Genomic DNA, 27,355 nt, shown 5'->3' on the forward strand with positions numbered 1-27,355 from the left:
AAACATGGTCCAAACCTGCTCTTTTTATTACGTTTCCTGGGATAACTATAGTTAGGATTTGGTGCTATACACACAACAAATAATTGATTGATTGATTGATTGAACCCCTCAAGTCTTGCGTGTTGAATGATCGATGTTGTTGGCGTAACTTCACCAATATGATGCTTTTCCCCTAGTTTCCACTACATTATAAAAGATTAACCCAACTTTTTAAGAACTCTGTATGAATCCCTTCACCGTTGTCCATCAGAAAAAGTCAAGTCAATGTTTACCCTGAAGCTGAGCACATTTACTCAATATTAATTTGGTCAGTGTACGTTATTGTACTGATTTTAAACAGGATGTTCAGTTTAAGCTACTGGTCTACATTATCATGAAAGATATTCTTTCCACATCAAGTAGAAACGTCAGCTGTACCAACCTGGCATTTAAAGGTCACATATTAGCCTCCTTTTCAACCAGTACAAACCAACAAAATTCGTTTTTTGCCAAAAATCCACTCTGGTCCTGTATCTTATCATGCCTTTTAACCCCTCTATTTAAGCCCTGCTCAGAACAGGCTCAGGTTCTCTTGCACCATGCCCTATTGTTTACGGTGAGAAGGCAGACTCAGATGGCGTAACAAACACCTAGCTGTGGAAGTGCCATCCACCTGGGGGAGGGGTTACTGCCCTTTGTGATGTCACGAGGGGAAAATCTCCAAACAGCCTGTTTGAGCACACATTTTCTGAAAAGTGGAGCAGGCAGAAGAAGAAGAGGGTGGACTTTTCTCATAACTGGGGGGTTTGTAGACAAGCTAGAGACGCATATTATTTTTAGAAAAACATTGTAGTGTATTATGAATAATATATGACCTTTAAGATTGACTCAGTGTATAAATATATTGATATAATATCTCATGCAAAATGTCAACCTTCATGGATATATTGCTTTAATATTAAAACCACACCGTTGAAACTTTTCTATGTGACAGACATTTCTTTGGAATTTTAAGGGTAAAAAGAAATCTGAGTTTGAAAGATAACGATTTTTAATCTTAACAATAGTAAATGGCAGTTAATAACCAATAATAATAATAATTGTTTCAGGTCCTCTGTCAGGTGGCTCCTGCTAATGGGAGCAGAACACAAAAAGCTGCTTTAACAGTTTGAGAGTCAACTCTTAGATATTTTTGAAAGGCGATAATAACAAAATGACCTGAAGAACAACAGTATAACTTTAATGAACAAATAACAACACAAATCAGCATTCAAGTACAGCTAACAATCCACTCTTAGAGGTCATCTCTTAAGTCAGACTCCATTCTCCCTGCTCAAGTTACTACTCAGACTGTAGACAAAGACAACAAACAGAAAAGGAAGTCATGGCCAATGTGTAGCCAATAGGTGTCAGTATAGCTTCTCAAAACACTCAATATGAGAAATAAGTGAATTGAATCTACTCTATGGTTAAACCGCCACTAAAAAACATGGAGAAAGACAATATGTTTACTGTATAACTTAATCTGAATTTTTGAACAACATCGCTTTTGGAAACTTCCAATTCGCCTTTGTTAGTTCATTACTGTACATCTAATCAGGATGACCATTGGTTGCAATTTCCAGTCATTACACTCTTCCTTCGGTTCACTTGGCTGGCTTTTTGTTGCTGGGAATTCCATGTAGCCATTATTATTATTAATGTATTTTTGCACCACTCTCATTGTGCGACACATTGATGGGATTGTCAATCTGAATATTTAAACACTGCTTTCAAACAGAAGAGGTCAGGTGAAATAATTGACATGGAAAATAAGTCATTTTTCATTCTTCAGCTGACAGCAGTAATTGTACCAATATTTTGTAGTTGTCCGCACACACTTTGTTCTGCCGAGGACTTAATACATGCCGCAATTCCATTATAATATTATACAATCTGTAAAAAGGAATTCTTTAATAATGGACTCTGACTTTCTCATTACCCCTCATAATGAAAAAAGGAGTGGCAGGCAGTCAGAGCCTTTCCACATCTCAGTGTTTTTGTGTCTTATTGTGTGCGTTCGTGTTTGTGTATGTCTGTGTGTGCTTACAGCCATAAAAAGAGTCCAATGATGTCTAAACCACTGTACAGCTTTACCTAGACCTCCTGTGCTGTGCAGTATATACTTTCAATATTGTTTATGTAGCTGTGTAATCCTGTCTCTCTGTCCTTTGTTGAGTCACAGCCCCCACAAATTGAATATTACACAGACTTTTGCCTTTTCACTGTTTCAAAACTACACTTTATGACCTTACAGGGTCTTAAATAGATGGGTGTATTCAGTATTTTAGAAGTTTAGTTCTTGCTGTTCTGGTCTCTTACACCATCAATGCCTCTATCAAATGTAAAATGTTTTTTAAGATAAATTCTTAGTCTGGTTTAGGTGAAAAGTGAACAATGCATGTTGCCTCTGTGGATTCAGAAAAATGATTGGATGCCAAGATCTGAAGTACTATTTGCTCTGTTGACCAGTAGATTTAAATATAGCCATAAAGATTGCCCTTCAGCACCAATTAAACTGTGTCATCACTGCACAGAACATCAAGATGTGTCACTACTTTTAAGGCTTCAGGGACACCTCAATGCTTTCCTTTCAGCAAACAGTGGAACAACACGGTATACGTTGCTAATTAAAGGGATACTTCATCCATTTGCATTAAGCTTTGTATCATTAGAAACCTGGTAGTATTTTTGAATGGTCGTGCATCCCGCTCTCATTTTCCCCTGAGATGGGAAATCTTTGTATTTCTAAGTCTGAAAAGGAGCTTCCAGTTATGCAAAATGACGATTTTTGGAATTAATAAAGTATTTCTGATTCTGAACTAGGACCTTGGTGGGAGTGGCCTGCGGTGCTGTGCATTCTGAGATTTGGTGTCTTTCATCCACATGAGCCAAAAAGACACTTTCTGCCTTTTCTCGGCCAAGAAGGCACCAACTTCAAAATGTATTTCACATTTCTACTACATATATGACCCAATGTCAATACAGATTCATGTTTCAGCGGGTGAAGTATCCCTTTAAGCTTTCGCTAATTTTTTTGGTCTTCTTTTAATAAAGCACCCTTCAAGAAATGCTGTGTCCCTGTTGACGGTTCATTGTTGAATTGTTTGGCTGATAACACAGTCACAATAACATTTAATAACTAGTCTGAGGCACCAACATCTTTAGTGAAGGGTGACATGTTTATGTTCTTAGAGTATATGCCAAACTAAAAGATATTTAGAGACTGTTGTAAAGCAGACACATACTTTAAATGTTTAGGAAGCCAGCCTTATATATCTTTATGTTAACACACAATAAAATGTATGGATTGTTTTGAGCTCAGTCCAAATATGGGCCGTTTTAACAAGACCCGAGAGCACACTAGTGTGTTTCTCCACCTTTTGTTTATTTCTCTTTCCAGCCTATTGAGAAACAAGACATCCTTTATATTAATGGGACAGCTTAGCCTTTAAAATATGTGCTAACAGGACACCAAGGATTATAAATGGATGTCAAACACTTTGTTCTTTGTGTAATCCAAGTCAATACATAATGGCTTACCCCTGTTTACCAAAGACCTTCGATGTTGTTAAGAAAGCTGGAAGTTCATTTGGAGTCACTCTCACATACACCATCCTGCTGCCATAATATATGCACACAAATGTGTATTAATACCAGAATATCGTCCACTAACCTCAACAACTCAACTCACTTTAACTGTACATCAGAGCATGCAGCCCAAAGTAAACGGCACAGGAACGACAGACAGGAAATAAAAAACAGAAACTGACCACAATACATACAATCATAAGATACTGATAGAATAACTGAAATAAGTAAATAACTGAAATGGATACATTAAAAATGATAAAATATGTTTGTATGATCAATAGAAAAAAGTAAAATAAGTCAAAATTGAATGAGAAAATGAACTAGAGATAACCTTATTGTAAAAACAGTGATACAAATATAGACCGATGAAAAAAAACATACAGACTACAGTCTTTATTTTATTTTTTTTTTATTTTTTAGTTAAGACTCTGGAAGCAGCTGTAATGTATTAAAATACTATTTGTCCCATCCAGTAAAGAGTTTACGGCTGGTGAAAACAGCAGAAGTTAAAATTTTGGTACTTTATGTTAATAACATTAAAAAAATTACGCACTTATGACTTTGTTTAAATAAGGGTCAAACTTGAATCAGCATCCAGAAGAATTCCCAAGTTTGTTATGTTTCAATCTGCTTGTTAAGACCTCATAACTGCCAATTTTCACCACCACCACGCACGACACTGCCGCTGGCTGCCACTCCAGTCAATGCTTCTGTTTCCACAGCAGGCAGTTTACGGTCCGTCTCCGACAGCGTTGCCAGCGGCGCTCTGCTCTGTTTCAAAAAAGCTGCAAGTCTATTTGCGATGTAGCTCGCTGCAAGCACACGTCAAGCTAGCCAGAAGAGATCCATCCGGACAGGAAGTCAGACACGCACAGAGCGACCAGTCAGTTTGAAAATAAAAAGAATATAAAGACTCCCCATCGTATTTTCCAGAACTTTATCAACATGACGTCAAAACAGGCTCTGAATTTACAGCAAATCAATCTCAGAAAGACAAAGACAAAGCAACATGTTTCCATGTTTTTCTCTTTAGAGCAGCGTGATCATGTAGTTCTCATGTGATGTGTGCACAGCTGCTCGTGGCTGTGCTCCGCTGCGCCCATGTTCCAGAAACTGACCCAGTGGAGCAGGGCGCTCACCGTCAGAATCGTTCCGACGGAGCAAAACCGTGGCGCTGACATAACACAGAGTGCATGTGGAAAATGGCAGTAAGTGTTGTATGCGATTCTTCTCCGGCTGCTTTGGATGCCACACTGCCATGAGGATTTATTTTATCCTCATTTAGTGTTGCTCATTCATACATTTATGTCAGAGAGGCAGGCGATAAGAGATGGAGGAACATCAGGGATATTAAGTGAGACAGAGATGTACAACTGAGTGTCGTCAGCATAAAAAACGAGAACTGAAATGGATGATATTTCCAAGTGAAAGCATCATCATATCATGAAAATGAACTTGGTCAAAAAAAGCAAATTCTGTAATCAAAACCCAAAGTCTCTGACTCAAAACCTTCTTCGTAGAGACTTTATAGAGATGGACTGACTAACTATTGATTTGAAGATTTTCTTGATAACAATGACAAGAGTACAGCAAAAGGCAGTGCTGTAACATTCAAAGAATATTTAGGTTTCATGTATTTGAGCTATAAGTGAAAAATATCACAACCATGCTGTTTAATCTCTGAAACCTGAGATATAAACAAAGCAGCTGAATTCCAGTTGCACTTGTACAGAACTGTAGCCAGATGTGTCTGAAGAGTGTTTATATAGAAGCAAATACACTACACTAGACTCTTCACCTTCCCCTCTTGTCCCTTTTTACTGCTGTAATACTCTGTTTGAAGACTCTCTGACAACAGAGCTAGCCACATTCAAGGAAACATTTACACAGTACTTAGGAAAACTTCTCTGGTATTTACATCTTAAATGAGTTCTGTCACATCCTTTTTCAGTCTGAGGTGTATCTTCCTGGGAGAATTACAGCCTTTATTTCAGCTCACAGTGGTATCAGGGAAAGTTATATCCACACCATTGTTTTGCAGCCACCTAGCTAAGTTTACAGCACGGCCTGGGATGTACGGTAAACTTATTTGAAACATGGACTTAACACAAAGGATGCCAGGACCTGTGTTTGGATTTTAGGAAAAGGACTCCATGTCTGTTTTGTCTCTGTTTGCATGTCTCTCCGGCCTGTTCCCTGAGAAGACACACACACAGCATTATGGACTGTGTTCCCAGAGGAAATCCTCAGCAGTTCAGTCAGTTCAGTCTCAAACATGCACCGAGAGATTGAACTATTGAATTAATGAGACTTTCCAGAAATAAAGTCGCTACAGACCACGTGTTAAAGTCATTTTAATTTAACACGGTTATCCGTCATTAAATTCTAAACTTGCCTGGTATAAGACAGAGTCGGATTCTAAACTCTCTGGTGTTTTGGCTCATAAGTTTGTTACCTCCCCCCCCCCCCCCCCTCCCCAGCACACACTGATCTATTCCGTCATTGTTTATCAATATGCTTCAAAGAACAATCTTCTTTCTCTCAATGTCAAACACAACTGACTCTGCAGCGTCTTTTCTCCTTGGACTTTCTTTTTGTAGGCACAATCACACAATGATTTGACCTCTGAGATGGTTCCCGCTTGATACAAGAGGACATTTTCTGATATCAACTGAAATGCATAACTAATCTTAAAATCATCTGTTGTCCACTGTGCTAGCTATAACCCCCTTCTGTGTTCTGACCAGCTCCACTTTATAGTACAGTCTGAGGAAATTGGAGACACAAACATGCTTTTATGTTTCATGCTCCTTCTTATTAAAGTAATACACATGTATTAGACATTGTCTATTATCTGAGATTGTAAAAAATTGCATCTAATGTTCAATTATTTTCTTGCAATGTTCTTTTTCTTTTTCATTTCTCTTTGTATTTCTTTGTTTTCTCCCATGTTCTTCCTGTTTGTGCTTATCAAGGGAATCTTTGAGAGAAGATAAGACTCATCCTGATACAATATGTTTTACTTGAATTTAGACTTCGTTTTAGTGGAACTGAACTTCCAAAGCTTTTTCAGCATGCATAGAAAATACGCCTTGAAAGAAACTTTAGAGGATGGGTGCACACTTTATAAGATCAGAGGAACTAGATAAGGCTCTTTTACACATGCACTGCACCCCAGAAAATGTTTAACCACATTGTCAAAATACATTTCTACCAGCCCCCCCCCAAGTAAATTGTCATCCAAAAGTGACGGTGAACAGAGTGTGAACTCAGCCGATAAGCAAGGTCTTCATGTTTATATTATATAACCAAAGAGCAAAACGGGTTGTGCTCATGACAGCATAGGCTTCTATTATGTAGATTTGAAGCCAAAGATAAACCAGGCCTTACTCTATTCTGCCTCCAGCATGTACATTTTCGCTGTTTTGTGATTAGATACCTACACGTAGCATATATATATATATATATATATAAAACCAAAAACTGTCATCTTATCATTTAACTATTTTCATTCGACCACAATCTTGGATTCGTCGTAAACATTATAATATGGCTTCTGCAGTATGCTTTTTATGAGCTGCACTTTAAGATCCAGTCGAGGGTGATGGTGTAATATGTATCGAGGGTGATGGTGTTATATGTATCGAGGGTGATGGTGTTATATGTATCAAGGGTGATGGTGTTATATGTATCGAGGGTGATGGTGTTATATGTATCAAGGGTGATGGTGTAATATGTATCGAGGGTGATGGTGTTATATGTATCGAGGGTGATGGTGTTATATGTATCAAGGGTGATGGTGTAATATGTATCGAGGGTGATGGTGTTATATGTATTGAGGGTGATGGTGTTATATATATCAAGGGTGATGGTGTAATATGGCTTCTGCAGTATCATTTTTATGTCATGCACAGCCTCCAGCCATGAAATCTGAAATTGTTGGGAATGCATTTGTGATCTGTCCCCTATCCTCTGTCTGAGGCACCAGGTGTTTGCAAAATGATATAATGAAGAAAAGGACAGAAATTATACACACCACATTCCTCCACATAAATATTAATCAGCTTCACGGGGAGTGATGACGGGTTGGTAGTCACATTGTTTCCTTTCTCTGTAATTCCCTGCTGAATTAAACAGCTGTCCTTCTCTGACAGCTTCATAACTGTATCATGATTGACTCTCTCTGCTGCAGGTGGTGAAGATGATGATCATCGTGGTGGTGACCTTTGCCCTCTGCTGGCTGCCTTATCACGTTTACTTCATCGTGACGGGTCTGAGCAAGTGGAAGTACATCCAGCAGGTTTACCTGTCAGTGCTGTGGCTGGCCATGAGCTCCACCATGTACAACCCCATCATCTACTGCTGCCTCAACAGCAGGTGGGTGCCATCAGGCCGCCGCTGATCATCTTAACAACTAATAGTTGCCAGAAAGTATCTTTGCTTTGACACTGGTACGTAATGAGGCAGCTATTGCATTATCACATCACATTACATCAGCGAGTCTAAGAACCATTATGCTTTACACTGGATGATAAAAAAATGAATGGAATCATTAATAACTGGCTCTATGACGCGCTTGTCATTATCCCCTCATGTGAAAAAGAGATAGAGTCGGGCATATCAAAGCCGGTCAGATCATCAGTGGGGTTTTAATCCAATTAGAGATAAACAAAAGTTCAATTAAATTAAATTTCAGAGGAAAAACTGATAAGTTTATTGATCTTATTTGCATGTTTTATCATGTTAATTCCATTTTTTTTTTTTGGCATTTACTGCCTTTATTGGAGAGATAGGACAGTGGAAAGAGTTGGAAATCAGGAAGACAGAGTGGGGAATGACATGCGGGAAAGGAGCCACAGGCCGGATTCGAACCTAGGCCCCCTGCTTGGAGGACCAGAGCCTCCATACATGAGGCGTGCGCACTAACCACTATGCCGCCAGCGCACTGTTAATTCAATTTTTTATTTGATTATTTGATTATTTGATGTTTTGGTCTGTTCCACCAGTGAAAATGGATTTGATTAATTATAAAATAAATATTGCTTGTGTCTAGTGGTTTGGCGTTTCATTGAATGCAGCCTTTAATGCAGTCAGCCAGACAGACACAAGCCAGGAAACTATATATCCTGCAAAATATTCTACTCTGGTGTTTAATGGTACATAATTATTGCACTTCAACTCCAACAGACGTGTGTTTAATCGCTGTGAAAACACTGGATTTCGTAATGTGGTTGTGAAAAAGCTTCAAGGACACCTGAACACACTTCTCACCTAAAGAGCTCCTTTGTGAAGGAACATTACAGAGAGGTGCGTTCTGATTCTTGGAACAGAAAAGGTGAAGCATTTAACAGAAAATTCAAGATTATAAAAGGACATAGCAATATATATGTGCTTCTTGCAAATACATGTATCGATGCAGATGTTACAGAATGGATATGGCTGCAAAGATGACAGTTTTTAAAGACAATTGCCCCATGAGGCAGTTCACAATAACACCATAGCCAGAGTTCTGGGATTAAAACTTTTAGGATAGGACAGTGGATAGAGTTGGAAATCAGGGAGAGAGAGTGGAGAATGACATGCAGGAAAAGAGCCACAGGCTAGATTCGATCCTGGGCCACCCGCTTGGAAGATATGGCCTTCATACATGGGGCCCGCATCCTTCTGTGGAATTCTGTGGAGGACATGGTCATCTAAAACCAATGTTTATCCCCATATGTAACGTATCATGGTCTCTGTATCGTGACGCATAATGTATTGAGGGGTTGTGGGAAATACCCAGCCCTATTTCTTTGTAGTTATTCTCCACTTATCATTGTCCTGCTCTGCCCTTTGTCTCTCTCTTCCCCTCTCCTTCTCCGCGTGACAACAGGTTTCGTGCGGGCTTCAAGCGAGCGTTCCGTTGGTGCCCGTTCATCAAGGTGTCCAGCCATGACGAGTTGGAACTTCGCTCCACGCGGCTGCACCCGACACGCCAGAGCAGCATGTATACACTGTCGCGGATGGATACCACCGTGATGGTGGTTTACGATCCCGTCGAGGGTGATGGCAGTGCTGATGGCGGCTCTTCCAGGAAGCACTCTCAGTCATCCAGGAAGATAAGTTACGTCACGTCTCGCCACAGCGAGATCACCGGGAGCAACGGCAGCAGCGCAAAAATGCAAAACGGAGAGGCTCCAAGCGCTCAATCAGAAGAGTTCTCCTGAAGGGCGACCCCATTGACTTTCACTCATGCATATATGAAATGTGTTCTCATGCATAATCCTGTGTACATACAAACAGTGCATGTCATGTGTGCTTAATTTAGATTTAGGTGCGTAGTAATCAGGTGTGTGGCTGCTTTGACATGCACAGAATGACCACATGAAGAAGAGTCACGGATGGATTACTGAGCAGGATTAGTGGGCAGTGGCCCCGGGGGACTGAGAGCAAATGTTTTAGCAGTTTTCGTCAAAAGTCACTTTGTCATTTTATATTTTTATGAGGAATACAGAGTGAAATACAAATGTATTTAAAATGTACAATTTGTAATTTTCCTCACCATAATACATTTGATAGTACAGACGCAACGATTTAATATAAAAAGTATTTTGGTGATTTATGCTGCGAGTGCCTCGGTAGATCTTGGGCATGCAAATTATTATTTTTTGCAAGCAGTGTTAACATGCAAATTGAAAACGACAGCAGTGTCTGGAGGATAGTTGCTTGTATATTCTGGATAGATTTCTGACTCCTTCGGGAACCCTTCATCCTTGTGCATTGGCAACAACTATGTTTGTTTTGAATTTGAAAAAGAATGAAGATCAACAGGAGAGGAAATGATCTGGTGGCTGCAAACTGAAGCTTGATTTTTGCAAATTTGATGAAATAGTGCTTTTGCTTTAGCCGGTTGCTTTGGTAAACGCTCACAAAGCCACTTTACACCTCCAGCATGAACAGACTTTAAAAGTACAGTCTCTCTTCTTATTCAACTATACACACCATGATCACACAGCGGCCATGTTCTCATCCAACACAGCTAAAATCAGTAAAATCTATGTAAGTACTACATCAGAAGACAGCTAATAAAACAGTCAATGTGCTTGTACAAACATTAAAATAAACTTGACGCTATTGTTGTACTACACTGAATTACACAGTAATGGTAATAACAGTGGAGCTTGGAGAGCGCTACACAGTTTACATTTGTTGTAAGATAATAATACATCCTAAGAGTTTCTCGTCTGGCTTCTATAAATGTGTTCAAGATGAGCTTTAATATCCAGATTTAATAAATCCTTTTTATATCTTATCCATGCTTCTCAAATGTTTAGCCAGGAAGTGGCTGAATTCACATGTTAGCTGTGTTCTCTTGCCATCTAAATGGTTATCAGATAGGTTTTTTTTTTTTAACTTAAACGATGGCCCTGGGTCCATACAGATGTTCAGCATCCACTGTCTGTGTTGTTGCTAATCCTTTTGGAAGCTGTGAAATGGAAATGCGTCTGTGAAACACAGCACAAAGACATTATAGAAACATTGAAGCTTCCCACACTGAGCGTGACATCACAGCAACATGACCACCCTGGGATTATGGTCTATAACTGTAGAGGTTAACATTCAAAAAAAGACAAGTTGGAAACCACAGCAAAAGCCTTTTGTTGAGATGTGTGGCTGTCCCCACAGGCCTGTTGCCTCATAATTTGTTCAAACTCTGTTGCAGTGATAAACAACATACTAGCTGAAGTAGGCTTATGTTATATGATGAGCTCAACAGCAGTCTGTACATTCAGCTTTTCCCCTTTTCCAAACAGGGCCAGAGTGCATTAATGCATTACAGTATACTGTAGCTCTTTTTTTCCCAGCCACAAGCTCTGATTGAGATTTAATTTTAATACAGTTCCACAGATTGTGAAATGAATCAGAAAATCTGTTGTTTTTTAAAGCACTCTATTGTGAGACTATAGCAGAGATAATCAGAAAACACGTATTTCATTCTTACGTCATTTTAAATGAGCCAGTGTTGACTGTGAACCTTATAGAGAGGATGCAACTCTGCATGTTTTTTTTTCAGTGATGCGTGTGGCTGCAGAGAGATGCCAATTGAAAAGTTGTAGATTGAACTGTGTTTGGCTGTATGTTTGTCAGTAAAAGCAATGAGTTTAGCTTTCTGTTATGTAACTGTTTAAAGTAACATGTATCCTGCTAACTAGCATTAAGCCAGAGGCAAAATCCAGTTTACATTTGTAGCAGGTCAATAAACAGCCTGCTGGAGAGTGATGGGGGGGGGGGAGTCGGTCAGTGTTGCTCATTTTTCCATTTTTAACTCAAAGAAAAAAGCTAAACAAAGCTAAACAGTGAAGTGCAGTCAGCTTGTTGTTGTTGTTGTAGTCTTTGTTGTTTCTGTAGTTTCTTCCTACATTCAATTTTCTTGTGTGGCATCTTCTCCCTGCTTGTGTGGACTTCAAGTCTTAAGTGGTCTTAAGTGGTCCCTTTTGACTTATCATACAGCAAAACAAGAACATGATCACTAATAAGGATGTGAAAACATGCATGTGCTCATGAGTGTTAGCATCACCTCTTACCATAAGTGTCTTGGATTTTGTTTCCCCACTTCTCCAAGGAAACACCAAAACATAAAAAAAAAAAATCATATACAGTATATTTTTTTTGTAACAGCATTTATATTGGTTAAGAAAATGATGAAATGTCCATAGAGATTCACTGAACTTTGTACGGAAGAAAATTAAAGATTCAGTATATATTAAGTGGAGAAGCAACTGCAACCACAGAAGAAGAAAAAAAAAAAAATGACTGTGTTTAATTATTCTCACAAACAACTCTGAATGTTCAGACTTCATGAAAGTATTTACTCAAGAATGTGAAAAAAAAACACAAGTTGTGTATTTAGGTGTATTTGTAAGCTGCTAACTATAGTCATGATGTTGAAGATGCTTAAATAAGTGTGTGGTATTTTTGTTTTCTAAGTGTTTTCTCTGCCTCCGTCTTTGTATTGTAGGAATGTACAGTACAGTACAGAATGTGTGCCTTCATCTCTTGACAAGTCGTGCCAACATTGTTTGTTTGGTATAAAAAACATTTCTCATTACTTTAATAAGTATGACTCTTGTCTATGTCTCTTTTCTTAGGAGGAGGCAGAGCTGAGAAAACTGACAGGACTTTGGTTGAAAATAATGACAATATTATCATTTATGCAAATCAGTTTTATGTAATTAATGTTGGTTATTTAAAAAAACAAATTGGGGTAATTTAAGAATAAGAATAAGAAGGAACTTTGTGTTTCTGGTCAGTGGCTTTACTTTTCTATGTCATGTTTCCCATAAACCCATCATGAGGTTGTCATTGCTCTGCATTGGTCAGTACTGATGTAATTTGCGTATAATGTAGCTTTATAGCAATGGCCTTTCTTACAGTATCATGAGACGTCATGAAACGTAGCTGTGACTTGTTATTAATGCAGAACAACAACTTAGAAAAAGTGGTTTATTTTCTGTCAAAAATAATGAAGTCTGTGAAATAATCTGCAACATCTCATGATCTCAATTGATATGTATTTCTTGATTATTTTTGAGGTTCTTGAAGCTTGACAATGCTTTTTACACCGTGTGTGGGTTTCTGTTGAAAGAAGGTATTCATCCTATACCAGGACTGGGTTGGAGCAGAATCAGGCTTTATGCTTAAAAGGGAGAAAAAGCAAACCTTACAAGCGGAAAAACTGAAGGAAAAACAAACCCACATATGTACCCTGGTACATATAAAAACACAAATAAGTAGATACCTAATCCTCTTAACCCATGGCCCTTTTTAAGATATAATAATCGTAAAGCAAAGACAGAAGTTATCGACACAAAAAAATGTTCAGGTTATTTTTTTATTTTTTTTTATTTTAGAGATAGGACAGTGGATAGAGTTGGAAATCGGGGAGAGAGAGACAGAGAGAGAGAGAGAGTGGGGAACGACATGCAGGAAAGGAGTCACAGGCCGGGCCCGACTGCAGGGTCACAGCCTCCACACGTGTGGCACCCGCACTAACCACCAGGCTACCGGTGCCCCTAATGTTGTCAAATTTCTGATCAATCTGTACTTTTTGATACCATGTGTTTTACTGTTAACCTAATGATCAATAGTATTGAAAGTACAGAAGTAAAACAAGGAACTTCAGATCTTCAGTCACATTTTTAACACAAAGTTGCTAGAAGCTAAAGAGAGAAAACAGCAGTTGGTCAAATTCACAGTTTGGCAAAGACATTTCTCAAGTCTTTCTGGCATCTCATCAGGATACCAACGTAACGTTTATGTATCTTGCAAACAGATAGGGAGCAGAGGAGGTCACACTGTCTAAATTTCACGTATAGATTGGTAATGTTTCAGTACCGATAGACGTTAACGGTATAGTATCAAAGTTTATAATTCTGTTATTCTGAAAACCCAAGGACAGACTGAAAATTCATCAGAAATAAAATAGAAAGATACAATAGTGTATGAGGATAACTCAAAATAAAAAAATAAAAAACATTTAAAATATGATTGATTTCTGTTGCTAGTTATGTCTGCTAACATTAGCTGTCCACCCATGGCTGCTAGCTCTGTCGCTAGCAGACACAACTGACTGACCACTGGACTCCATCAATGACCAGTTCTGGAGCCATGGATTTTCACAGTATAGTATCAAAGTTTAAAATTCTGTTATTGTGAAAACCCAAGGACAGACTGAGATTTCATCATTCTAATTGACCTTGTTAAACACCACCCTCCTTGGTTACTGTTACTAGGTTACACAAAATCTCTATTCACCATACTCCCATTTTAAACGATTGAAAATACCTTTATGTGTATTTAATTGATTTGGTTATTTTAGGAACTCTGCCTCAGTGAAAGAATAAGGACAGAGATACAAAAGGGTGTATTAGAATAGCTGAAATCTCTAAAATAGTAATATAAAATATATTTTATTTGATGCTAGTGATGTCGGCAAAAGTTAGCTGTCCTCCCATGGCAGCTAGCCCCTCGCTAGCAGACACTACTGACTTATCCTTGGACTCCATCAATGACCAGTTCTGGAGCCATGGGTCTGAAATAGTCTATTTATGTCGGCAATGTGGTCTTCAATACGCAGTTGAACGTTCTTTGCACTATTTGACAATCACAGCAACATCAAATAGTGCTAAATGCTACAGATCCATGTGAAAAAGACTGAAGCCTCATTTACTGCCTGTGGAAGTGACTGCCAATGCAACTGTCACACGGGCAGAACTGCTCATGTACTGCTGGGTAGGTAAGATTGTCGCTAGACCTACTATATGTTTTAAATATCAGTCATATAACCAATGACATAAACAGAATCTCTTCAGTTTAGGGAAGGGGATGAAAAATACTCCCAGATAACGATGTGGATGTTTTGAGTCACTCTTGCAGACACCACAAGCACCTTTTAACCATGTTCAGTAACAACATTGAGGTCATAATGTCATGGTGACACACTGAAAAGATTTGGCCAATGTGAAAGTTTGTCTAACCGGAAGTAGCCCAGAAACGGTTGCTATAAGAGGGAGCGCTCTGATTAATCGTCAGCCGACCAATCAGGGAGCCGACAAAGGGTCAATTGGTATTGTACCTTCAGCTGAACTGCTTATTTATTTACTTTGCTAGAAAAGCTGCTTTCTGACCATGAAATGCAGCTCAGATACCTTTTATCACTAAATGAAGCACCAAAAATTGAGATTTACACAAATGTTGTGGATTATTGTATTAAAGTAGAGTTTTATTAAAATGGTGATGTATGTTGTTGTCTCTGCGTTGATGTATGAAATTTGTTAATAAATCATTCTGACTGTAACACCAAGCATGAACACTGGAGTTAAAAGACTGTAGCATGACAAGCTTGAAGATTTACAAAGGTGAAAAAAACCCCCCAAAAAACATGTTTCTAGTCAACATGTCACTGTGTAAAAAATGCTTTAACTTGGAGGGCAACACAAATAGCAAGTTCCCCAGTGTTCTCATTTGTTGGTTTTGTTGTCATCATAAATAATGTGTCAAGGGATTCACCTGAGGTTTAACAGCTCCTCTGAGCAACTATATCTTTCTTATCCATTCTTATCCAGCGCTCAGCTCACGGCACCAGATGAGTGATGAAGCCAGGAAACCAACCCTTTTTCTCCAACTATGTCAGATCAGGTCACAAACACAACTTCAAAATCATATTCGTGTTAAATTACTAAAGTGGGTACATCTCGTTCTGTGTCATTGGGCTAAGGGTCATTGAGCCTGATCAGACGGAGAGATATAAAAATGGCAGGAAGCAGTTTGACTTTAATGAAAGTACAAGAAGTCACTGAGTTATGAGGCTCCAAGTCCTCGAGGTATTAAATGACCAGGCAACAGTCATCCGACCAAAACCTTGGGTATTTCATTTTCTATTTTTCTTCATAATTGTGCTCTACTTATTTCTAGTTATCAGGGACCATGTAGCAGTGATCTCATTTACTCCTGAGTCATGATTAGTCTTCAGAAAAATTTCACCAACCAACCTGATGACGCAGGGAACAAGTCTATTTTCTGTGATATTTTCCACTTTTCATTCTCCTGTATTATCAGAAGATTGCAGCTTGCCTAAAGGAACGTCAGTGTTTTCCGCAATGCTTTATAGCAATGATCATCAACTGGTGGCCCGCAGGCCATATCTGGCCCCCAGAAGCTTCCCATCCGGCCCCCAGAACATAAATACTCTCGGGTGATTACACAATAAACATAAAAATACAATTCAAAGGCTGAAATACTCGTATAAGGTTAATGGAAGACATTTCACTTTCCCTCTGACATCAACGTCTTCCGATTGGGCTTGACAGCAATCAGGCTTATGTGCGAGCATAAAGTCCAGCCCCCCACATTGTCTGTCGACAAGAGATGGCCCTTGTACGTTCTGTAGTTGATAACCCCTCCTCTATAGTTAAGGCGAACGCCTAACAAACACCCGCCCTCCACCTATACCGTTGTAGAAAACAACAACAAACTGATTCAAATCCTCCTGCATCTTTTGTGAGATCCAAACACAGCTTCAGATACTCCATTCAGATCCAACTCACATGGTTCGAGCCACACATGAGCATGGAAATAGCTCTTCTCTGATATCGCACCTCAACGTGTCTGCTTCATACAGGGATGCTGGTGTTTATACAAGTCAAAACAATCAGAATGTCTTTTCAGTAACATAAGAGCCTACTGTAGTCTGTAGCTGCAAGCTGTATTTATTTGTGTATAATTTCCCCCCATCCCTCCAACAAGCCAGCTACTACCTTAGCTGGTGAATTTCCTGTGGGAAGATATGCATCCTGTGAAATGTGAGAGGTTGGAACTTTTGTAGAAGTCACACACTGAAGAGGGAGAGGGAATACAATAAATGGATGTATTTACTTTTTGGGGATAACTTGGATGTGTAAATTAGCAAAAAAATGTCTAAAGAAATATCAGTGGAGTTCCTTCAATACATCAAATTCATTCAATTTGTTTCGCAAATGAAAAGTAATTGAAAAAGAGGGAAATATAGGGAACTCATGCTATGAGAATCTACTTGAGAAGCCAATTTCAGCACATGGAGCTGTAATATTAATTTCTGAAGCTCAGAATGTTCAATTATTCATCATGGTTGTATTTTACTTCACAGCATACGGTCTTGTAGGGATGTAGATATGCAGCAGCATGTCTGCTGCTCATTGGTTTATAGCACTATCTGCTGCTCTGTGACAAAGCATGAATTCACATCTCAAGAAGAAAAAAAAGATTTAAAATCCAAACTGAAGAAACATCAAATCCCATATAAAGCACGCTTATCCTGATCAGAGGTGACATGTTGCTAAGAATACAGTGACAGGGGGCTTTTTAAAAAAAAAACTGAGTAGAATACTTTTCCCCTGGCATTGAATCCAGCAGTGTTTCTAAAGAAGAAGAAGTGCTATTTCAGCCCGCACGGAGGCAAGGATCTGCACCACTAAATAAGGCAATTGTTACATAGCAAATCCTTGTCTGCTGTTGTTCGGCTCAGGAGGAGTGCTGCTCTGCTGGTCTGTGTCACACCACTTGGCAGGTCCGTCTCTTACCCATGACACGGAGGAGTTTAGTTGCATAAAGCTGTCGTTTAGTTTGTCTATATCAAAAGGAAACACTTAATGTCAGGCCGTTTACTGCTTCTGCCGTTCTCCAAAGAAAACACTTTTTTTTTTGTTGCAGTCAAGTTTTATGTGCACAGAAATCTTGTTGGATCTATTTGAATAATAGCAAGTAATCCTTGGAAGTGTGTTTAGACACTAGTGCTCCTCTTTAGCTTTATACTCTACAGCAAAAAGGCTAACACATACTGTGTGACAACTGCAATCCAATTTCTTCAATTCTCCCCGCAGCAATTTACATATCTTGATATTTTGGTCTGTTATAGAATTCATCGCTTCACAGACAAAAGGACATTGCGATTATTTCACCCTGTTCCCCACACATGCAAGTATCAGTGTGGTATTTCAAAAACACTTTGACAGGATTGTCCCAACCAGTTAAATCTGAGGAGACTAAATGTGCTGCAACACCTTCCATATCAGGGACTTGTTCCAGCAGAAATCTGAATAACCATTCTCCCACAACTGGAAACGACTTATTATAATGTATCTTCAACGTGCGTAATAATCATGCAAGACTGAAATGCATTTATTCTGGTGTTCATACTTGTTTTAAAAATGATTATTTCTGCACATGTTTTTAATTTGCATGTAATATGATATAGGAAATAATGTCATGTTAACATGTAAAAGATGAATTCAGGAAGTAATTTCATGGAAATTTGAAAAAGGCTGAGTTTGTTTAGACCATGATATTAGGGTTTGTCTGTACTTTCTGCTCACCAAACTTACTTCAGGCTATTTTATACCGATGTGTATTTCTCTTGAATGGATCAAACAGTAGAACATTGTCATGTCATCATTGCAATTTGTCTAAAATAGCTACCTGTCATGAAGGAAAAGTAAGGCGTTAATTGGATGTGTTGAACCTGCCAGCAGATTCAAATCTCTGATTTACACCATTTAGTCTGACCTGGCTGACACACATTTGAATTATGGAGATACCATGTCACTCTGAACAGTGTGTGGAAGTCTGTTTATTTCCTCACGGACAGGTGGGAGGTTTGTTGTGGAAGTCTAAATGATATTGGCCCCCACCACTCCTGTCAATGCACACACACTGAAGCATTAATGTTTGCAGAAACGGTCACCACAAGCTCTTTTTCATTTCCTCTGATTGATTACTGTACCCTCTGCATCAACAAATTAAAATTACATGCTGTGATGATTCACCTCTTCATATGACAGCTCCTTCTTGTTTCATCTTGACTAAATCAAATTGTGAATCCATGTGACGAATAACATCTGTCACTGCAATCTCCTGATAATCATTATAAGCAAGTGGCTGCTAAGACTACAGCAACAGAACTATTTGATGTACAGCTGTGTGCAGTGCAACACATTATCAGCCTTGCATGGAAGCGATGTGTCACAAGGCGTTAATGATGCTTGCTGCACTGCACAGAAAGTTGTGAAGGCACAGTTACCAGGATGTGCCCATTCCAGAGTGAATGTGATAAAAAGCTCATTCTGGCTGACATACATCCACATGACTGTGACAGATAACAGTGATAAACCCTGAAGAACAGATGTGCATGGAGAAGCTTCTTGTATGGGGACTTAGATGTTAAACAGCCGTGCCATTCCAAAGGTCATTAAAACCCTATTCCTAGCTTTCATGTGATGCCACACACTTGTGGAAGCACCCACAGAGGGGCAAGAAAGGCTTCTCTAACTGCTACATAGAAGTTATCAGTCTCAGCTGCCACCTATGTGTTTCAACCAGTTTTATTTTTAAAGGTTTTAAATGAGTCGTTTTTTTTTCCATTGAATGCTTCTGCAGACTCTAATCTGAGAAAAAAAAAACCCAGAGAGGAGGAGAATGTGGATTAATGCTATAGGGGCTCCGCTGTCCCTCGAGGGAACAAAAGAACGGATTTATCCTAATCAAATATCACGTTGTACTGTCCTACAAAGGCAAAAGACCTTAACTCGCCAGAATTGTAGAACTGAGAAAAATCACTTTAAAGTCTTTTTGTTGTCCAGCCAAATGAGTTGCAGGCAGAATATTGGAAATGTGGCAAATCCTTGTCTTTTAATGAGGTTATTAATGTTCATAAAAATGAAAAATGAATTAGCTCAAACATGACCTTTGACCCTCATTTGGAAGTTAAGGCACTCTGCCTTTGCATTGCCTGTACAATAATACGGGGTCATGCCAAGGCAAAAGGCATTAACTTCCATTTGTTACTGTATTTCACTTGGTTGCATGGTTAAAATAACACAGCCAAGACTATTTCTTTGCTTTAGTCAAGCTACTGTGTGTGTCAGAAGTGCTTGATGACAGATATTAAAACAAAGGCATAACACTTTAACTCCACTTCAGTGAAACAGTAACTTCCCTTTGATCCGCAGCAAAACAAAGGCAGAAGACCTGAACTCAGTTTGAGCATTCCTGAATGCTGCAGTACAAAGACAAAGACCCTGATGAGTGAAGTTACTGGACTCTGCCTTGGTTTCTCGAGGGCTTTTGGAAGTTAAGGCAAATACAACCTACTATTTTCTAAAAAAAACTACACAATTGACTCAAGATATTTGACCACATGATAAAGCACATCTGTAATGTTCCAAAAAATGACAAAAACTAATTTTTGAAAAAATGGAAGTTACTGCCTTTTGCCTTTGTATGGCAGTGTAGTAGGCTGTGATAGTTTAAACTGGCATATAACCGGAATGTGTAACCACATTCAGCACAGGCATGTGGACGTTGATGGGTAAGGAGTTATCCCTGCTAACTAATTTGTAATTTGTTTACTCGATGCTGTGATCTCATGTTTATCTATGCCACCAAGTTTTGCATCATGAATCTCGATACTGAAACTACTTGAAACTGAAATGATACAGGTTCAATAAATGATTCCTAATGGATCAGAGACAGAATAACCACAAGGGTTGGTCACATTTGAAATTATGTTTGTTAACAACCTTTAGTATAAGAAATTACATAAACAATGAGTTTTGGGTCAGTTGATATGGAGGTTTATAATCTGTGGTTATATTAATTGGGTCAATGTTAATCTATCAACATTAACATGTGATAGCAACCAAATCACATTTTTTGTAATTCTACAAAAAATACCAAACGTCTGGAGTTTCTAGAGACAAAACAGTTTTGAATAAAAGGTACCGAAACAGTACCACAATTTTAGTCACTGAGGACGCACTCACACTAGGCAATCTGTACTGTGCCCATGCATACTTGACCCCCAAAGTCCAGTTGGTTTGACTAGTGTGAGGGCTCTGTTCCATTCTCAGGAATAGCACACTTCCTTAGTCCTGGCACGTTTGGAACAGTACGGTTGCTCATGCACGGGCACAAGCAGGGGAACGCAATGGTGGACATGACATGTAATCGGCCCCCACATTTGCAAAATCGAGAAATCCAGTTACATTTCAGTATGATTATAATAATCCATTTTATTTATAGAGCGCTTTTCAAAACACTCTTAAATACAAAGCAAGTTAAAAGAATCAAAAGGATTTTAAAAAATGTCACAAAAAGCTAGAAAAGCTATTAAAAGCGGGTCTAAAGAGGTGGCTTTTTATCATCTATTTGAATTGGGTAGGCCAGAACAGTCACAGATGTGTTTGGAGGCAGCATTTAAAAAACACTATAGCCCTATTGAGACTAGCTGTTTCAAGCTGCGGTATTTACACCCCTGTGATGTTTGGCCTTCATCTGATTGTTGCAGAGGCATAATGGGGGGATGAAGTGACCGCCCCTCCATACGGTCTTCAGAGGTAGAAACAGAGGCATAACAGTGTAGCATTTCTGATATGTTCAACAGCACTCCCTCTTGTGTGATCAAACCCAAACCCTTGTAAAAGTTATATAATAATACAGGGAGCCTACAGTGGAATAATCTTATAATACAAAAAAAACCTACACATACACCCATATACTTTTCAGGTGAAATAGTTTTCATCAAATTAAAAAATACGATTGCACCACATCTGATATCAAGTGTGGGTTTCTGATTAGGTTAATTAGGCTGTTTCATCTACAGCATATACAGTAGAACCTGTGTATGTCTCCTACGTCTTTTCTGTTGAAAAATGACTTTCAGATCACTTCAGAACAACTGTATGCATACACTCAATTGACAGAAAAGTGTAAAGAAGGGTTTGTGATTGGCGCTTTCAATAATTTAGCATTTACCGTGCTTCAAAGCTGTCCAAGAGGGCTCATCATAATTTAAAAAAATATCTGGAAAAATGGCTTTTAATAGACCTTCTAGATTTCAGGAATCAACCTTAACCAGACAAATCATCCAGGCTTATGAAATATGAGACCACTAACCACTCCTTTGGCCTGATCCATTCAGCAGACATCACCAGTGCATTCAAAGTCTCTATTAGGAGGAGCTTTTTCTGTTGCAAAATTCCTGTGCTGCATCCTGACTAACAACTTCAGACTCCCTTACACTTCTTGATGGATTTTCTGGTTGTCACTTGACCAATCCTTACTTCATCAGTCTGGGTTTTCTATCCATACAAAAGGCCTAACACTTTACATTGAGTCCATTGGCATTGCTTTGGACTCAATTTCCTCCTTATCTCCTTGCACAAAGATGGATAAAACATCAGCTACTTGCCCATCTTTGCTACGTCAATACTGCCATTCTCATAATTCCACAAACAAATCCTTCCCGTTGACCTTTTACACATGACCCTCACTCAGGAGGTTTCCTTGTTGGCCAGGGGGCAAGTTGGCAGACAGAGAAACCGCTATTATGACATTTATTGCCTTTATATCAATACTACGTGGTATTGAACCTATTTACAGTATTAACATACATGTGGAAAAGATCATACTGGCAAACAGAAAAGAGTATAAAGCTGACTCATTTGATTCATTAAGATTGATCCCATGATATAAACCTCAACACCCACTGCTTATTAACTCACACGTCTGTTTAATACTGACTTGTTGTGGATATTTTCCAAGGGGGCTGAATGGAAAATACAGATTTCGGCCATTTGTATAACTCAGTGGATTTATCCTTTATGACACCAGCAAAATGGAAATGTTCTTGTCGCAACCTTTTCTTTCTTCTTGAAATGGCACCTCTTTTCTTGTGACAATTTTATCGCTCAACCAGGGGACACTGCTTTCAGAGACACATCAGACATTTGACCAATGAATCTGATAATAACACCTAACCAGGCCCTCCATTTTCAGCCATGACATGCTGTTAACTTCAAAGCTGGATTTTTCCAAGATACATTACACCACGTTGAAGGTATAATTTTGCATGCCTATGTTGACCTATTCAGCAGGGAACAACTTCTTCATTACACCAGTCATTAGTCTCAGCCTTACGGCTCCATTTCCCACTATCACTTAAACCGTTGCCCCAACTTCCTACGTACAGCATATAATTCTTTACATCCTCCCAAGTTTTATAACAGTTCAATGCCCTTTTCTAAACCTCTTATTTGCGCAAAAGAATTTCAATAAATCAGTTGGGAATCTCTTCCCTTAAACTTGTTCTGCCCTGAGTCACCTAATCAATCAGCTCAGGGTTTGCAGCTGAGAAACTCCCACAAAATTCACTCCTTCTCACTGAAAAAGTTGGAAAATTATCATTTAATTCTGTTTCCAGAATAATTTCTAGACAATCCAATGCATTCTTTGACATTTTTTTTCTGACACTATTCCATAGAGAGTTCAAACAGGTATCTCAAAATGGTCAAAATCCTTTGGAAACTATTTTAATTTTAATGACAAGCCTACCCTCGAACATTTTATCTTATAGGGACTGAACTGGGGTTGAATCACAAAAGAAATGGAACCATCTCTCAAAGTCAGCCTCTGCGCAGTTTTAATTACATCCTCCCAGACCAGTCTGACAGAAACATCGTTCAACACGTCGTCTACCCTCTGCATCTATTCAACTGGCGTCCACATTAATACCTCCTGAACATCCAATAAGCCTTTAAATGACATATTCTTGTTGGTTATGCTATGGTTATCAAATTGATTGTGGAGCAGGTCCATATCTAAACCACAACTTTAGTCGGTTGAAACCCCAACTTACAACCAGTCAACCCATTCTGCCACATACCCTAGATTTCCTGTACCACCCTCTCTTCTCCTCATATAGCAACCTCCCTTTGCTTCCCATGTTGACTCTTGTTATATGAGCCACAAGAGGCTCGAGTAGAATCACCCCGAGATGGAACCTGGACTCAAGAGTACCCATTGGCCAACAACCCTTACAGATCACATACTCCGTCCCCTTCATCACTCTCTTCGACATACATTAATCTGCCTGAAACTGAAGATAATGCAAAGATAATGGTAAATACTACTGAATATGTTACTCTTAATGTCAAAGCAATCAGTGACACATGATAATCAAGCTCTCGGTGCACCTGTGTGAGAACATGATCTCATTTTCTTTTTCAGTGATTAGATGTTCTTACAGATTCCCAAAGCCCCAACCTTTCGTGAAGCACTTTGAATTGCCTTGTTGTTGAAATATGCTATATAAATAAACTTTCCTTGCCTTGCCTTTCTTTTCACAGATAACAGAGTCGGTGGAGGCAATGGAAAACGAGAAGGGCAATGTGTTTATCTGCTATGTGTACATGAACACATCTTTAGGTTTTTTTCACTAACTCCCTTAATAACAGTTACTGACAGCAAAAGGGTTAAAACTGTAGTCAATGTAAATTATGAATAACATGTAGCAATACAAGTTTAACACGCTGTGATAATTAAAGTGGTGTCCAATTAGTATCTCGAATCACAATTCTTGTGTTTTGTTGACATCCTTTTGCAATAATAAAAAACAATCTGTCGGCCCTGAAATTGGCAATATACAGTCAAATGTTTAATTTATATCAAATGTTTATGTACATTTACACCATGCTTTGTAGTAACACAGCAGTAAAACAGAGCTTCCCCACTCTATTCTTTCTTTACTTAAAGGTGCCAAAGTCAAACAGTATTTTCTTTAAAATGGGTTTAAATAGGTATGAAGAAGTGCAAGGGCCGCATTATATCAGGTAATCGCTTTCTTTATTTCACCTGAAAGGCTTGCTCAATCTGTTAAGTATTTTCAAGTTCTCATCCACGGCAGTAGTTTCCGCCACATGCAAAATTTTGCTTTTGATCCAACCATTCATCATTTGAGGAAGCATGCACCATCGTCATATTGTGACAGTTCTTTGAGAAAAAATAAACAAAGTAGTCGAAACTTAAATCTTCATGGTGTTCAGAATTGCTAACTGCAAATACAGGTTTATCAACCCCTCTGGATTTTACCATCTTAACAATGAAAACCCTGATTGCTATTGCAGCAGGGGCATTATCAACATTGTCTCTGTGTGATGTGCATCTGCTGATGAAAAAATTGAAAGATTATAAAATCTCTTGTCTGTACTATGCTGACTCTCATTCAGACATGCACTTTGTTATGTTAATGTGATGCAAATTTACCATATCAGACTCTTTTGGAATAAGTGACCAACTCACATTTACATAAAAGCCAAGATGACAATAGTATGAGGTAGACGTATTGACATTTCCACAACTGTTTCAACGCAGCAAAAGTCTGGATTAAATGCCATCACATTTCAGTAAATGCTACAGCAAACAAGTCGCAACCTTCGGTATTGAAAAATGAAGCCGATGCGGAAGTGCAAAATCCTGCAGTTCGTTGAGTGTCCGCTTGAGGATGGCTGGGGAAGCGCTGGAAGTCACATACACACCCATTCAAAAAAGCCAGTGTTTACAGGAGAAATGAACATGTTTACAGCCTGGTTTAAAAAAAAAAAATGCCATTAGTCTGACTAGCTCATGTCTCATTCAGCACACACTGTGCAGGGGTGAACTCATTTTGTGATACATAAGAGGCCAATCAGGCCAGTAGCTGATCTGATATATGGGTGTATAGATGAGTGATGTCACTCCGTCTTCGTCCATTAATATTTAACAGCACGTGTTTAAACAGTATTACAGCTCATCATGTTTGCCTTATTAATAGACCCTCTTCAAACATTCAGTAATCAGCAGGTGTCATCCTTCTTTCTGTCTCCTTCCTCATATTTTACACTGTCTCTTTTTTTTCATCACTTTGGTCCTTAATTTGTCGCTTCTTTGTACCACATTTGGACATAAGTGTGTTAGTCAATCTCTCTGTACTACATTACAGTAATAAAAGGGATTACGTATAGTGAGCAGGTACACACAGAATGGACGCCCATATTAATATATATATTAATTTGGAAATCCTCAGTTATAGCTGGGTCCATGGCAACCATTAACTTTATAGCCTTCTTAAAATGAGCTGACCTACATGTTAATACTCACATGATGCTGAACGTTTCCACTGATTGTGGAGTATGATAAGGTGAACACGTTTGCATGAATCAGTGCAGTACCTGATTGGATATTTTGCCTGGTCCCCGTGGGAGTTTGGAAACATTTTCTTTCCAATTCATCAGTCTTTAAAAACCACAGTATCCTTTACCTGGTTCTGTAACCTCTTTTCCCTGCTGTTATCAATTTTTTTTTAACCCCCAAAGTTAACGGACTGATTTCAAATTAGCCAGACTTCTTTCCGCAGGTTGACATGATTACAGTTAGTCCTCCAGAGTCTGTGATTAGAGTAGCATCCCTAGCAACTACCTGCTCTTCATAGCAACTGTTTGTTCTTCTTAACCAGGGTCTGCTATTGAGGATAAGCAGACCATTGCTACGTGCACTTGACCAATCAGAATCAATACAGTCGTGTGGTACAAATCATTAAATGTTATTAAAGGCTAATGAAGGTGAAGGAGGCACCTTGGTAATCTGCATAGGAAGCGAGAAAAGTGATATCCTATCACAGGTGATCATTTGAGATGCATGTGGAGACACATAAACTGGCCAGTGACATTTGAATACTAATATTGCCTTAAATACCCATACACCTCTGTGTGTAAGTGCAATTTAGGGACTATGGAGATGCTCTTTACACTTGAAAATGATGTGTGTGTGTGTGTGTGTGTGTGTGAGTGTGTGAGTGTGTGTGAGCAGTATAATGACTTCTAGTAGTGACATAAAGAATGACAGCAGGGCAACAGCAGTCTGCTACAAAATCAGGACTGTGTTCAACTGCACAGTCTGTTGGATAAGAGAGACAAATTATACAAGACATAAAGAATAATAAAGTCAAGCATGCCTGTCTCAGAGCGGCCAGATGACACCAGTAACATTTATTACTTTAAGTGTTTGTTAAGTCTTTGATTCATGGACATGTTCAGCGTTCAACTGTTTTTAGGATTTTACGAAGAACTGTAATTGTTATCTAAATTGAAGCGGAGATACATTTTCAAAGTCTTCTGATAACGGGAGAACGGTTTGCAGTGTGGCTGATGTCTTGCAATAATTAACATGCATTAAGTGTCAGATTTTGGATGAAGCAAACTTAACTCCAAGGTCAATGTCTATAATGGGATCAAAGAGCGTCACGCTTAATAGATTAGCTTGTTTTTGCTGGCATGATGCAAGGATTTTCTTTTCCTGATATGGAACTACTAATAGTTTGACTAATTTTCAGAAAATGTTCTACAAGTGGAGGCCATGG

The 27,355-nt window shown here is 38.8% G+C and overlaps 1 protein-coding gene across 1 annotated transcript in view; it reads left to right on the top strand.

Moving 5' to 3' along the window:
- tacr3a (tachykinin receptor 3a) overlaps positions 1-10,869 on the top strand; it is a 36,027-nt gene extending 25,158 nt beyond the window's left edge. The window contains exons 4-5 of the mRNA XM_020643859.3: positions 7,805-7,989; positions 9,485-10,869. Coding sequence (XP_020499515.2) covers positions 7,805-7,989; positions 9,485-9,818 — 519 coding nt within the window. The 3' untranslated portion in view covers positions 9,819-10,869. The remainder of the gene's footprint in view (positions 1-7,804; positions 7,990-9,484) is intronic.
- Positions 10,870-27,355: the final 16,486 nt, after the last annotated feature.

The sequence above is a fragment of the Labrus bergylta genome, chromosome 1, assembly GCF_963930695.1.
Source record: "Labrus bergylta chromosome 1, fLabBer1.1, whole genome shotgun sequence".
NCBI lineage: Eukaryota > Metazoa > Chordata > Actinopteri > Labriformes > Labridae > Labrus > Labrus bergylta.